Source organism: Synchiropus splendidus, chromosome 6 (assembly GCF_027744825.2).
Source record: "Synchiropus splendidus isolate RoL2022-P1 chromosome 6, RoL_Sspl_1.0, whole genome shotgun sequence".
In the NCBI taxonomy this organism is placed as follows: domain Eukaryota; kingdom Metazoa; phylum Chordata; class Actinopteri; order Syngnathiformes; family Callionymidae; genus Synchiropus; species Synchiropus splendidus.
The window spans coordinates 8,432,113-8,448,275 of NC_071339.1; the positions used below are offsets into that span (position 1 = coordinate 8,432,113).

Consider the following 16,163-nt stretch of genomic DNA (forward strand, 5'->3'; position numbering starts at 1 on the left):
TAAACTCATTTAAATAGCTAATGCAAGGCAAAAGGTGGAGACTAAACCTAGCTCAGAAAGATTCTGCACGAAAGGCAGATTTGATGTTTCAGTAAAGGGTATCGATGTGAAATATTTTACATCAGTAACAAGTGGAGTCACAGCATTTTTTTCGTTTTTTTTGTGTGTTGTCAAACTAATTTTTGAGATGCTAACAAAAGTGTTGGGGTCCGCCAGTAATTTTATAGTGTTTTTTTATAGCCAGCCAAATGGGTTAGCCCCAACATTAGCTAGCATTTATCCAACACATAGACAGATATATCGATTATGTTTTTCACTGTTTTGCCACGGTCCCTCCTCGTAAACAAACGTGAGATGGGGGGAAGGACCAGGGAGCAGAGCTTTACAACAGTTTTTTTTTTTTTTTTTTTACGAGCCATGCTGCCAAAAACAAATATTCTTAAACTACACATTGACACTTTTTTTTTCCCTTGAGAGAATTTTTTGGAAACAGGTACCAAATAGAATGATGGATTCCATGGCATGGTATTGTCCTTTAATGAAAAACACCACCCAGCCGTAATTCAAACTAAAAATAATGACTTGTTACGTGACTAAACTAACAAGTAAAATCAATTTCCCTGTCACCCGTTCAACATTCGACCCAACTCATTGACTTTTCTTCCTGTGTTAAAAGCTTGCCTTTTATGATTTTGCCACTGTGACAGTTCTGACCAGACAATTACACGTCTGACCACTTTTGCAGTCCAGTCGTGTAGAATCCAGCAGCTCCTTCTTCTGAGTCATTTGTCTGGATGGGGGCGTGGCTCGATAGCCACCAAACCTCAGCGTTACCTCAGATGGTCGGCTGCCACAAGAATACACCCCAATAGTCTTCAAGCATCGATAAGCACAGAGGCTTAGTGGCATGTTTGTGCGAGTGCAGCCAAGTGTGTGCGTCTGGATGGAATAAAAACCCATCACATTGTTATCCGTCCTAGCCCAGCAACTTAGATGCTCTGAGACAAAGAATGAATATTTCATTGGGTGTTTATGGGGTCAATAGAGGCGACTGCTGTGGTATTGGAACTCAATGGAAATGGAATTATGTGTTGAATGGCAAAGACTGGCCGAATCAGCTTATCTCAGCTTTAGAAGAAAGCGGCTGATATAGAGAAATAAAAGGAAAAATGAGCCAGGTGGGTGAGAGGGAGAATGAGGAAGCGGTAGGGCAGGCGAGAGGAGAAGTGAAGAGGAAACTCAAAAGACAAGCAGCACTCACAGTTTGCAATTAAATGTCTCATTTAAGGTCTAATTCTTCCTCTGCAGAGCCACGTTTGTTCAGATCCACAGCTGCAGGACGATAATTCCATTGGGCTAATGGAGAGGTGACGTCTTTACAGCAGCAGGCACGGCTGTTTTTTCTTTTTTTAAAACCGTAACAAGTTTTCAATTTGATGCATATTTATCTTTATGATATTGGTAATACTGAGTCAAACAGCATTATAAACTACTCTGTTGGCAAGCGACCGGACACGGCACGACATCCTCATGTCATATCACCGGCACCAAGTTAGCACGGAATGCTAACAGCTCATCCCGAGTGTACGCCATAAGACAACGCCAACAAGCCGCGTCTCCAGACTCAAGGGTGTTACTGTCCATATTAAATCCTGTATATTTTGAATTGACGGTGGAGATTAAATGATGCGATAATGGACAAAATAATTGAAGTTTAATTTTTTTTTTCTGTGCACTTGATACAGCACAGAGTTCACTCATCCGGATGTTTAAGCCCAAGAGTACAGATTCAACTGGTGGGTCGTATGGCATGATGGACGTGTGAGTAACTGGCTCCCCGAAAACCCATCTGCCAATTCCTATACTACTCGAAAAACTGTCATTGTTGAACATTATGGAGAAACTCACATTTAAATTGAAAATAAAAGAAGAACCTTGACCACTGTTGGAAAAAAAAACAAGTAACGTAATACGAAATAATATAATTATTGCCTCTGACGCAGTTTAATTGTACTTTATTTTCTCTTTTTGTCTCTCTCTTCATCTGTCTTTTAATTTTGTTTTTTTTTCTTTTTCATAGTTGCATGTGTTTAATCTGTTTTCCATGGTGTCCTTCACTGAAATTTGTGGCGCAGTAATTAAATTCCATACGTGCATAAACAATAAAAAAATATATATCATAAAAAAAGTGACGAGAAGCAGCAGCTGATACCAGCTGTGGTGTCAGAACTTCAGACACGCGGGTGAAAACAGCGCATTTTGAGTGCTTTAATGTAAATAAGAGATTCATGACTCAAGTTCAGGACATTGCAGAGTTTGTTTCATGAGTCAGTCTCCATGCTGTAGCGCATTTTCAAAACTAGTTCAGAAGTGAGACTCTACAGCGTAGACAGCACCACTGCACCCACGACTTACAGAACGGTGCAGCTTATGTATGAACAAGATGTGTTTTGCTTCGTAAATTTAGTGGGTGTGGCTAATACTCTGGTGCGATCTATAGCCTGGAATTAACAGTATTTTTTTCTAATTGGGTCCCACTTGTAGTTACAGGCCATTATTTTAATATGACAAAAATCATAAAAAAAAAAAAATAACTGCAATTCATGACTATGACCCGGAAGAGGACAACCTGGACACTTCTTCACGTTTATGAAAATGAAACTGCTGGAGGGAAGGATCAGTGGAATGGAGTGAAAAGTAGAGTTGAAGGTCTGACAAGTCACCTTGCTGAGCAGGCGATCGCCGACGCTGCGGGCGAGCTGCTGAGTCTCTGCGATCTGGTCAGCGACGCGTTTCTGTTCATTCAGCTTCTCAGCCAGCATCTCCAGCTCGGTCAGGGCGAGCTGCAAGGGCAGACGGTCCACGTGGCCCTTCGGCGTGTTCTTCAGCATGTCCTGGAGGGGAGCAAGAGGAAGTGAACTGTCATTTAAATTGAATTCAATTGTCAGTCGACATGAACATATTAAATTACTACTGATATGATAGTTTTCAATGATGCTGAGAATTCGTCAGCTTTATTCTGAGTGATGTTTTTGGTAACATTGTTCACCATTAAACGCATCACTTGTTTATGGTTTCATTGATGCAAAAGTGTTGGAAAAACAGACGTGCTCAGAATTGTCAAAATAAAAGAAGGAAGTCCTCTGACATTTTTATGAGCTGAGAATATGCTTTCTTTTACATATAAATTGAAATGTATGTCACATTGTGCTTCATTTTTGACTCATCTGTCAGCAATGGCCAATAAAACAAGGTAAAAAAATAAATAAAAAATCAGTAACTGTCAGAATGATCCATATTTCCCGAATAAAAGCTTCCTGTCTTATGAGCGTTTGAAATTCACTCCCCTAGTTTTCACTCGACCTGTCACCAAGGTGTGATTGAATGCACAAACTTTGTGTTGCTGAATTTTGGCAAGGTCTTTTTTCGCATCCATAATGTATCTTTAGAATTTATGGCTAATCAATAACTAGTGAGGGATGAAATGAGCAACAGCACTTCAAGGAGGCGGCAGTCAGATCCAAACATTTGCTCAGGCGAGCAGCGCTGGACCGGGGGAGGGGACGTTTACTGCTCCATCTTGTTCCGTGCATATGACCAAAGTCATTATTATTAATGAGATCCATTTGAGCGATCTCTTTGTGATTTGAGATAAGCAGTGTGAAGGGTTCTTTTCAGGGACGAGGCCGAGCTCTGGATTTATCAATCCTCCATGATCCCTTGATGAAAAGCTACTCTATTAGCATGTGGGATTTGATGACTCTTTAAGGGACATTTAAAAATGAAAAATGCTCTCTCTGCATCACTGACCAGTCAGACATCATTTCAGCCTGCCTGTCTGTCTTCAAAATCATGCTGTTGACACCAAGCCCAGGAAATCCAGAATATCAGAAAGGGAATGTTGAATGCCTTTAACATGTTACTGACTGCGGATACATGCAGAACAATAGCTGGATTAAGCTGCCATCATTGCGTCATGTTCCCGGTTTCCATGCAGTACAGGAGGTTGGATAAATGACAAGAGGTGGCGTATGGAGCTCTTCAGTCCTTCAATGATAACGTGACATCTGGTGCGCATCTGCCCTTCCAGGGAAACTGTGCACCCAAAAAGAGCAGGCAAAACTGACAGGTAGCAAGAAGTGGTTTCAGACAGTTGTTGTGTTGTCTGTACACAGCCATTGTGCCGACTGACCAACTAGTTTAACTCAAGAGGCAAAATCGGTGCTTCGGAGCGCCGGTTGACCACAGTCACCGTCGTGGAGCTGTTGTCATTGTCAACACAAACTTATGAATAAAATATACACCACATAGGGTTACACACCCGATTTCTTAATTATATAAAATGTTGTTAGACATCATTAGACTGTGATTAGTCTGGGGGGTTGTTTACGTTCGCTGCATAGCTGAAGCTCAGGCAGCTGCACATCACCCCGTCTGGTAATAGTCAAGCTACTTGGCTACATGCTATCTTAGTCAAGTTTTAATCACAATATGCAGGTCATGGAGTCCTACTAATATAAATACCAATTTCTCTCCAGTAGTCGGGTTAAGCTGTTTACATGCATTTTAAACGTCCAAACTTAGTCTGACTAATGCAATAATCTGGTATTCGCAGCTGCCATGTGACCGCAGTCACTGAGTGAGATTCCGAGGAGCATTCTGCCTTTTATCTGGTCACAATAAAGTTGAGATGACCAAGAATATTTTTTATTTTTACTGATTTTATTCATTGAAATCAATCCAAAAAACTTTTTGGCCTATTATTAGTCACCAATCACCATCAACCGATATCAACGTTATCGGTTGATGTCAATCACTACCTGCCATTGCCGATCACAACTGATCATGTGTGACAGCTGGCACTCTGATGAAGCCCCGCTGGTTGTGATGTGTCCGCGCCACCCTTCTCGCTGCTCACTGGGCAGCAGCATGTCTGCTGTGGAGGTTCTTTCAATCTGCCTCGGAAAGTGTGCATCACGCAGCACATGCACAAGAAAGTGCTGTGCAGGGAAGCGCCTTCAAATTAAACACGCTATTTAAAGCTCCCGCACGGAACACAAAGAGTTTTCTGGGCTCATGAAAGTGAGACCTCAGCAGAATTGCCCTAGAAATAATTATTAACTTCACCCAGCTAGATGAGCAGACTCACTCATGTTCTGATTACACAGATCCGTCACCGTTTTGGAGTCAGGTGCAGCATTCATTGGCCACCTGAGTCTGAAACTCTTGAAAATATCCGGAGTGGAAACTTTCATAAATGCAGTGCTCTCTGTCTCGGAGTCCCGCTACAAGCGGCCAGTATGTCAATATTTCACGACATAATAAAGTCTCAAGAGACTCAACAAACTGCAACGTCTCACATCACATTAAGTGTTTTCAGTCTCCTTCTGACAGAATAGTTGCTGCATACAGCAGGCTTTTTTTTTATTTTTTGTCCCCTTGAAGAGGTGTATGAAAGCATGTCTGAATTAAAATGATCTAATGGTTAAATTTTTCACATCATGTGCATAGAACGACACATCATCTTGATGACAAATTCATTGTCGATCCATGTGATCGGTATCAACGATGATCGGCACTATGGCTTATCGGTATCTGTGATCTGCAGCAGGTGATCGGAGCATCCCTGACAATTATAATGAATCAAATTATAATACAAAATAGCTGACACTTGACAGCTCGTATCCAGGAGACATAACAGACAGAACAAATTTGAGGAAACCATACCTGCAGCAGGAGTATGAACTGAGGAAATCGTTGGATGGGCTTCACCATGAGGCCATAGAGCGTAATACGGTCAACACTGGAGGCCTGCTTCTTCTGCAAACAGAGAAGACAGTCAGAGATACTACATTTCCTGAGGCGCAACTAAAATAGAAGACTTGGTTTTTTTTTCATGTTTCGCGCCCACAACTCACTGCCGCTTCTGTAAATAGTATCTTTTGTTTATAAAATTATTATAAGCACACCTCTGCATAACATTGTATCATTGTAAACATTAAAGAAAATAAGCAAAAAAAAAAGCAAGTAATATAGATCTACTTAAAATAAAGAATAACTTTATTAACATTGTTTTTGTCCGTAACAGAAATCACCTAAAGTGTATCAATTTGCCTGAAATAAAAAAATTAAAAAAAAAGAACATCATGACTGGATGTGCATTTACACTTTATTCAAGTACGGCAAAACAGTATATTCCCTGAGGTCACATGTGCCTCCCACTATTGGAGAAGGACTGCATTAAATCACAGTCACATTTAATCAGCTTGGCATAATTATTTGTGGGCTTTGTGTAGGTGTGTGAGTGAGTGAGTGTGAGGAGGATATTGAATCTCTCATAAAGCAGGCAGGAGCTAATGTATCGAGGCCATGGTGGGTCAGGGGGATACGCAGTGCAACAACCGTACGATCAGAAGTCAGTGTTCAATTGAAGCAGGAACATACAGTACATACCTACATTGTCAGTTAACCACCACTTAGTCCTGCTGAGGGCCATTAGGTTAAGTTGCTGTTGCAACTCCCACAGCTCAGGTTGATATTATAATCTTAACCTGGTTAAATAAAGGTTATTGAGTGACTGACTACAGACTGAAGGCCCATTTATGCTCAACATTAGGTTTGAGATCTGGATACAGAGGGAAACCTTCTGTCCGTGCGCTGTGTTGATTCTGTCTGTATTTCTACACGTTTCCACAAAGCTTATGAATATGGACCAATCGGAGCAGTACCAGCAGAAACCGTGGGGGGCAGTGTTGTTGTTACAGTCACAGACCACTGCCTCATGGGCAAGTCAGGCTAGCATGATGCAGTTTGAAGCTTTGTGAGAAGCAGAGTGGAAAGCTGAGTTCAGGAACTTCATCGGTAGGTTGATGTTAGACGTTTATGAACCCTTGGCCCAAAAGCCCCCAGAACTTGAACATGAAAAGAACCTCTTGGTGAGTCCCGTCTAGACAGATAGCTGTACGTTTAGTTGGACTGTAGTGGATATTTTTGCAGCCTAACTATTAAAAGCTACTCTGATGTCACTGTATCACCTTTCAAAACCAAAATAACAGGCAGTCTGAGCTAAAACCAAGGACAGACTGGGTAGCTCAGGCGCCACATGTGGACCTGAGCCTGCACCTTATTTGGTCATCTCTGAAGCCATGATCAAGTTACCTCCCTTTGTTTTGTGTAGTAAAACTTTAGGCTGTATTTTCCAATTAAAAAAAAAAAATTGCTTAATCGCGACTAAATAAGATTGTGCAGAAAGTTGGAAAATTAAAAAAAAAACTGCAAAGTTTTCACTCAAAATGTTATCTTATCACTTCTGTGGTCAGATTAAGCAGTTTGATATATTTTTTTTATTATTATTATTTATTTTTATTCATGTATTCATTTATTTTTACAAAAAAGTGATATATTCAATACAACTTTATATCAGTTCATCGTCCCACTACTGACAATCTAGAAACACACAGGAATAGGATTAATGGAAGTTGTTCACATGACATGCTTTCTATCCAATTTTCTCTCATGGCAAAAACGAAAAAATACCCGAAATGGCAAAGGTGACCGCTGAGTGGATAAAACGTTTTTGGTGCAGCCCAGTTAAAATCCTTCCAGCACACCTGTCTCAGACAAACTGCTTCAACAACATCTTCATCGGGAAGGTGGGAAACGTGAGTGTTGTCAGCTGAGCCCTGATGCAGGGATCAGAGAGCTTTCAAAAAGAGCAAGTCGACCCTCGTGAAGTGGGAAGCGATGTCTCATGTCCGAGAGCAGATGCAAGATAAAACGACTTGTCTGGGCGCATTGTGGTTCACCTAGTGGAGGATTCAAGAGGGCGCGGTAAATGGAAAAGTTTGAGCCGAGAATGAAAACGAGGGCAGCTGAAACCAATTGGACCCAATTCCTCAGCACCATTGGTGCCAATTATAATTGCAGAAAATTAACAGTATTCACAGGCATTCGAAGATACAACCTCATTTAGAGTGCAAAAGTCGGGGGAGAATTCCAAAGTTGAGCCTTGAGTTTGACCTCATTTTGAGCTGATGATGTTGTGTCGTTGCCAGACACGGACTGTCGAAGGGCATCAGCACTTTCCAGCTATGGAGTAAGAAATGTTTCATCATCGCTTCAACAGACTTTTGACAAACCTGTTGACCAGCGTGTTTTTTTTTTATATTATAATGGCATTTTGTTACTTCTATTACTGGCTCCTCTGTTGACTTTCAGAGCACAATAGAAAGACAGGACAATTCAAAGCCGGGAAAGTGATAATGGATTGTGGTCTAGTTTGACTTAGCTACAGCGTGGCACGAGTCCAGCATGAGATCTTTCCCTTCACCTCCGAAGGAATGATCAAAACCCAATATTGTTCTGAAGACTCTTAGTGCATCTCGTGTCAATAGCCGGTTTTGACCTCAAGGAGGCTTGATAGATCTTAGAAAGATTTGCTGGAGCACCTTAAGTATTTGCTACTCTGCCATGAGAGACAGGCTCGCCCACTACGATGTGTCAGCACCGGTGCATGACAACAGTCCCCCGCGGCATGTTAGAGTGCCGTCAGAGAGGAGTTATGGTGTGGTTCAAGAAAAAGAGGAAGTTGTCGACCAGGGGCTCTTAACCTTTTTGATCAAGTAATAGAACTGATTCATTATTCCATTTGTGATCAATAACCATATTTAATGTACTCGTAAACACGTAAACAAACCAAAACCTTGTGAAATGACATGAAACCATGCGATCATCGCAAAGATATTTATTTGTCATTGAAAAGTCCACCAGCACCAGAACCAGGTGCAAGTCATAATAATAGTATATATAATATAATAGTATATATACTAACTATAATAATAATAATAATAATAATAATAATAATAATAATAATAATACAGTGGTACCTCAGTTTTCAAACGTCCCGGAATTCGAACAAATCGGAGTTTGAACAAAAATTTAGAAAAAAAGCGGAAAAAAACAACATGCACGGACCGATCAGACCGATTAATTTAACAGCAAAACACAACATGTTTTAAATGTTGGAGGCGTATGCTAGCTGTTAGCAATGAAAAAAAAAATCTCAAAAAATGATCGACCAGAAAACAGTATTGAGTAGAGTTTTACTGGGGGAATCATTTTTTGACACACGCACAGCAAACTTAATAGTCAGGTAAATAAATGTACAGATCACAAAGTTCTGTCTGTGAGTTTTTTGGGCTTTGTTATTCATTTTAAAGTCCAGTGGAACATAATCTGTTCCACTGAAGTTTCTTTCTCTCTGAATGAGTGCATGCGCTTACTTTGTGACACATTGCAGTAGATCTACTTCCTGCAGTGTGGTATTAACAAGCAGGGAGAGAAGCGCAGATCTGTTATGCCAGTGTGGCCTCAATTCTGAAGCCATGAGCTGAGAGACTTCCAATAGTCTGCTGCCTTCATCCACTGACTTAGAGGGGAGAAGTGACAAAACAATGCATTAACAGAAATGTTACTGCAGTAATGCGTGATGTAAATGAGCTCCATTCTAGTCCATTAGTCATCAACGCCTTATCATTAATCACCGAGTTCATTAATTCATTAGTCAACAGGAACCACAGTGAGCATTGTCACATATAATGAGTTTGATCTAAATAAAAAACTTTCTCAGCCGAAGAAGCCATCTGAAAACTTATCCAGCAATGAGAGAGGATAAGAGCGCAGCTACTGCTCATCCGCAAACTTTGACTTTTCTTTCAGTGTCAGTGATTATTTCACCCAAAATATGCTTCATTGAACATTGACTCATTTGTGTGTGTTCAAGGAGAAAAGTATATACTGAGGGTGAAATAATACAGTGAGCTGGATGTTCACTATCCAGAACATTTGCACTGTGGTCTAAGCGCATACAGGGCTGACAATCCTTCTGACTCTGCACACATTTAATACACGTATTGCCCAAGAGCAGATCACCTGTTAAATCCCTCATGGTTTCTCTATAGTCAACACACATGCGAGTCCTTGAGAGATATATTTTGCATTTTGAGTATAAATTTTGCGCCCTCACTACCGACATGGTCTTGCAACCTAAAAGAGACTGGTATTTCTCACTGACACTTAGACATATTTGGTCTGTCCCATTCAATCTGCATCAGTCTCCTCAGTCTCCTGGCAAGAGACAGTTCTTCTAAAAGCATTCTAAAAGATATTTTATTTCTGTGTAATAGCTGTGGTTGAATGGGTAAATAGAGAGGCGAAAGTTACTGAAGAGCATTGATCTGTATTTAACTGATTAAAATCTTCTCGAACGTGAGTAATCACTCTCACTTTGTTCAAATTGTTGTGAGAGCCACGTTGATGAATCAAGATGGTCTGTATTAAGTAGACTGTTTCCGCTATTTCAGTATTATTTTTCTGGAAAATAAACATGACAACACTCTTTCACATATACTGGCTGTGAAACACCACATCCGTCATCAGTTAATATCTGACGATGACTCATAGTGTTAAGCCACCATCATCGCAGGTGGAGCGGCTGGTGTCCTGGTGCAGCCACAACAACCTGGAGCTGAACGCCCAGAAGACAGTGGAGATGGTCATAGACTTGAGGAGAGTAACAGTTTCTCTGTCCCCTCTCATGTTGGCTGGTTTACCTATTCCTATTGTGGACTCCTTCTGCTTCCTAGGAACCACCATCACTGAGGACCTCAAATGGGAGCCAACCATCAGGTCCCTCATCAGGAAGGTCCAGCAGAGAATGTTCTTTCTAAGGCAGCTACGAAAACTATCACTGCCGATTGCAGTAGCATCATCCAGTCCATCCTCACCTCCTCTATCACTGTCTGGTACAACAGCGCCACCTCCAGGGACAAGAGCAGACTGCAGCGCATCGTACGTTCTGCTGAGAAGGTGATCGGTTGCAGCCTGCCACCTCTTCAGGACCTGTATGCCTCCAGGACCCACAGACGTGAAGGTCGGATCAGAGCCGACCCTTCTCATCCTGGTCATGGACTGTTTGTCCCTCTTCCCTCTGGCAGGAGGCTACGGTCCATCCAGACCAGAACCTCCCGTCACAGGAACAGCTTCTTCCCCTCGGCCGTCAGACTGTTGAATTCGTGAACAGCATTGTTGTCATTTTATTTTATTTTATTTTATTTTATTTTATTTTATCAGCACATTATAACAAAACACTTTCCCAGTTGGTGGGCTCCCCACTGACCATGGCACGGACGGTCGTAAATACCGCAGCCACCATAGTGTCGCCCGGCTGATAAAGACTTCCTTGGGACGTGCTTCTTCATGTCTCACAAACCAGCTATTTTGCACAGAGCGCCGCCAGCTGAGGAGGAAAAAAGGATAAAAGGCCTGAGGCGCAGGGGAGCAAGGCTGCAGAGCAAGGGGCAAATCGGACTCAGGCCACCGGAGGCAGAGTCCATAGTGCGAAAAGCCCCTAAGAGGCCCAATGTCAAAATGAGAGAGAAGCATCCTGGCCTGACCCCAGAACCTACCCCATGTTGAACCGGATGCAAACTCCTCCGTATTGCGGCATGCAAGAAATATCAGATGCCCCAGCAACTTAAATGGCTACTCTCAATGCACAGGAGAACATTACTACCAGCTGATCCCTTGCACTAGTGATCTTGTTCGGTTGCTCTCCATCACTCATGAAGGACTGGACTGGACTTTGCCTTCTGGCTCAGCTCTTTCTTCTTCTCGACAGACCATTGCACAGCTGTTAATCAACCCCTTTATCCTTTCCACACTTGTGGAAAAAGATCCCTCAATACTTGAAGTTATACAACACAACCATGGTCTCAAATAGGATGATCTGATCCTCATTCCAGCTGCTCTACACACAGCACATACTGTCCTGGAAACAGCTGGAATTATTGTCTTATTCAGCTAAAGTTTGTCCTGTCGAGAAGTGAAGATGAAATCGGGAAGTGGAAATAGCCGCCTTCTGATCACTGCTGAAGCCAAAATAGCCTCAAGCTAGGCCGCTGCAACAGTACGTATTGCAGCTTCACAACAAAAGAAGACTGTCTCGGACTGAAGTGGTTTCACACCGGCGCTAAACTAACGACAATGAAGTGGCTTGTGAACCAATACAAACTACTTTCCGATTTCCTCTATCCTGTGTCCAATCCTTGAATTAATGCTGACACATATAAGTGAGCTGCTATACTGCGAGCTACAAGCGCTTTACTCCACTGAGGAATGCAGTTAAAGTTTAAGAATCCCATTAGTCCACCAGCCAGTGTGAACTAGAGGAGGCAGTGGATTTCTTTCCTCGGAGTGGAGTTGGAGCTGCTACATATTTTATATTTGCCAAGCTTGTGTTCCTGCATGATGCAATGCAGCTATATCTGGTCGTAATAGATGAATGAGACATCTGCGGAAATCTCTTCAACAATAGCCTCACAAAGTTAAATGCAACCTTTACCTGGAATATGATGATGACGGAACCCGACAAAGAGAAATAGAAGTCTGGTATACTTTCTGGCATCGGCCGTAGAAAATATTCAGTGCACAAATTCAAGTTTCAACTCCAGAGGAACCTTATCAACATACCATTCCTCTTATTGTTCTTCATTCTGTTTCACATTAGAAAGTTCAGTGAAATGCACCTGTATGTACGTGTCCTGATTTGGGCTGTAGCGAAACACTAATCTCACAATACGATACATATCGCGATATTCATTCATTGATGCGATTCCATAGCTTTCCAAAACACTTTCATGATTTTCTGAAACACTGGTTCTTGTGCAGCTTCTTGGGTCCTTTTGTCACCGTGTTTACGTCTTCTGATATAATCCTGTAAGCCAGGCGCATATATTGTGATGAAATGGCCAATGATGCATACACTGATCTTTATTTTACTGTTGAACTGAAAAATAAAAACCTTAAATCTCTAGAATATTGACTTAAAGCCTTAATAAAATCAGACTAAGGAACAAAGCGCTGGTGTAAAGCGGCACTCACAAAACCCTCTGACATACAGGGTTTTTATTTTCTATTGTTGAAGACTGGGTTCAGCGTTAATATAGAGTACAGTAGGTCTCTCAGACAGGTCATCAGCAGACCATGCAGTGACTTGTTAAGATGGTGTGGTCAGCATTGAAGTCGTGGTGCAGCGCTTCACAAATGGGAGAGCAGCGTGGCAGATTTTGTAGCGCGACACACGTCTGGTGGAATGGGCTGCCAGGGTTTTTTTTTTTATGTAGAGACTCAATGGATCGATAATAATCAAAATAACTACCCATATGATCCATTTACCCCACACAAATATTTCCACCTTTCTCTTACAATCCCTATCTCAAGTCCACATTATCCAGCAACATCTTAAGACACAGAAACTGCAGCTTCTTTCACACAAAAGCAAAGTAGGACTGTGAGTTCCATTGCGTCGCCACACACATCCGTAGTTCTATTTATACAGTATGTGGCATTATGCAAAGGGTGAACGCCAAACTGACAGGTCACCCACACATCCTATTTTGTTATTACCACTTACCACTCCAAACATGTTAGCAATGTGGCACAATAAATCAAATACTTGCTTATTTAGTGTAATAATCAGTAATTACGGTGTTGTTTAGAGTGAACGTTTGGTTTCCATCATGAAACAGTATTGCAGGGTTGATGAAACAGTGTCCTAATTTTCACAGCCCCGTAGATGGCGCTCTCGGTTTATAAATGGTGTTTCATTGAATGAGTTGTTCAAGTCCAAACATTTTAAAGCAGACAGTGGCATCTGGTGGCCCCTGAAAATCAGGACACTGATCATGAAACCTCATCTACCCTTCAATACTGCGTCATGAAATCTCATCTTCTCAAAAATACCAATAAATACCAAGTGTGGCTACACATCCAGAATCCACATTTCCACATTCATTCCTACTGAAGTGCTATCGTCTGGGGTTACGTTCAATAAAGTTTATTCACCTGTCATCCAAATCTCTACTTGTTTTTCCCTTAGCCCACCATCAAAAGTATAATAACAATATAATGCAATCCGAGAAGTGCATTATCCTCTGTCAAATAATGAAGTGGTTTAACCAGCTCGTAGTGTGAGTGCTTGTACGTGGCACACTTTCTACTGTGGGATAGGGCAGTTCTTGGAAAGCGGTCACCGTATGGGGACGTCATATTTTCTGAACAGTATGATGCCTGTGGGCCAATCTTCCACCTCATTTCAGAATGCAACTATATGAAAATTAGTCATCCATGCGGTCGTATTTTGCATTCGTCGCGCTGAGAGCAGCAACAAAGGTGTGAACCTTTCAGCAGAAAAGAAGAAGGCAGCAGCACTCGTGTTATCTGAAAAGACACACGTCTGGCTGTCAGCTGTGTGATCTGGTTGTGCAAATTAGCATAGCAGCACAATGATCCACATCATAGTCATGCATGAATGTTAGGCACATTGGGAATGGTTAATTTAATGCAACACATTCGGATTATTGTGAAGCTGACAGAGGGATTGAAGCAGGCTTTGGGTGGCCAAGAAGGACTTCCAGATGACTGGACAACTACGACTGAGGTGGTCAGGGAGACAGGTAGAGGAGTTCTTGGCGTGTCATCTGGAAGAAAAGTGGATAAGGAGACTTGGTGGTGGAATGAAGAAGTGCAGGAGTGTGTATAAAGGAAGAGGTTAGCTAAGAAAAAGTGGGATGTTGAGAGAACAGAAGAGAGTAGGCAGGAGTACAGGGAGGCCCAGCAACAGACAAAGGTAGTGGTGTCAATGACCCAACAGAGGGCCTACGAGGACTTGTATGTGAGGTTGCACGGTGAGATGGTGAGAGAGATTTGTACAGGATTGCAAGGCAGAGAGATAGAGATGGGAAGGTTGTGCAGCAGGTCATGGTGAGGGGAGGGTTTTGACTGATAACAGAAGTGTGTTGGTAAGATGGACAGAGTACTTTGAAGAGCTGATGAATGAGGAAAATGAGAGAGAACAAAGAGTAGAAGGAGTGACCATCGTAGATCAGGACATAGCAAAGATTAGTGAGGCTCAAGTGAGAAGGGCATTGAAGAGGATGAAGAGTGGAAAGGCAGTGGGTCCTGATGATATATACCTGTGGAGGTGTGGAAGTGTTTAGGAGAGGTGGCAGTAGACTTTTTGTGTAGAACATTAAACAAGTCCTTTGAGAGTGAGAAGATTCCTGAGGAATGGAGGAGAAGTGTGTTGGTGCCCATCTTCAAGAACAAGGGAGATGTCCAGTGTTGTGGCAACTATTGAGGGATAAAGTTGATGAGCCATACGAGGAAGTTGTGGGAAAGAGTAGTGGAAAGTAGATTAAGGGCAGAAGTTAACGTTTGTGAGCAACATTTTGGCTTCATGCCAAAAAAGAGCACCACAGATGCAGTGTTTGCTTTGAGGATGTTCATTGAGAAGTACAGAGAAGGTCAGAAGACCTGGAGAAAGTGTACGACAGAGTGCCAAGAGAGACAAAGTCAGGGAGGCTAGATGTAGATGGTTTGGACATGTACAGAGGAGAGAGAGCCAGTACATTGGTAGGAAGATGTTGAGGTTGGAACTGCCAGGCAGAAGGTGGAGAGAATTTCCCTTCGATGACAATGAGAAGAATCTCTTATACACGACAGTTTCTTCCATCGAATCCGCAAAATCAACAAGGCTCAAATTTGAAATTCATATCGTTGATACGCTTGCCGCTTGAAGATCCTGAGAAAGTGGCGAGAAATAAAGATTAACCAGAGATTGCTGAGAGCAAGAATCAGCCCCAACAATAAAAAATTGAGATTAATCATCTGATAACGCTTGAGTTAATCAAGGATGTGATAATGACAGCCTGAAGGAGTTTCCAACATTAAATATATCACACTAATAAGAAGGCAATGCTGTTTTAACAGCAAAACCTAATGAAACATTTGGCTCCATCTAATGAGAATTTAAATCACAGTCGATGAACTAGTCAGGAAACTACTCCCCGTACTTTGCACAGCAACCGGCAGTGGTTCAAAAGTACGCATCTCAATTGCAAGTACTTCATAAACATCACCAGCATTAGACAATAATTTACAGTATTATTTTAAAGAAACTTGTTGAACACTCATGAAGCCTACTGTATCTTCTGTGTACCTCTGTATGCCCCTGTTATATCACAGTAAGGCCTGTAATATCACAGCTACACAGTTAAAAATGCAAGGGGTTCACTGCATTCAACAGTATTATTACAGTGAAATAT

The 16,163-nt window shown here is 41.9% G+C and overlaps 1 protein-coding gene across 2 annotated transcripts in view; it reads right to left on the bottom strand.

Moving 5' to 3' along the window:
* arhgef10la (Rho guanine nucleotide exchange factor (GEF) 10-like a) overlaps nucleotides 1-16,163 on the bottom strand; it is a 149,304-nt gene that overhangs the window by 88,856 nt on the left and 44,285 nt on the right. For both annotated transcript variants that reach the window (XM_053869071.1, XM_053869070.1), the window contains 2 exons: nucleotides 5,728-5,820; nucleotides 2,724-2,894 (listed from right to left, as the gene is read on the bottom strand). In XM_053869071.1, the coding sequence (XP_053725046.1) occupies nucleotides 2,724-2,894; nucleotides 5,728-5,820 (264 nt within the window). The remainder of the gene's footprint in view (nucleotides 1-2,723; nucleotides 2,895-5,727; nucleotides 5,821-16,163) is intronic.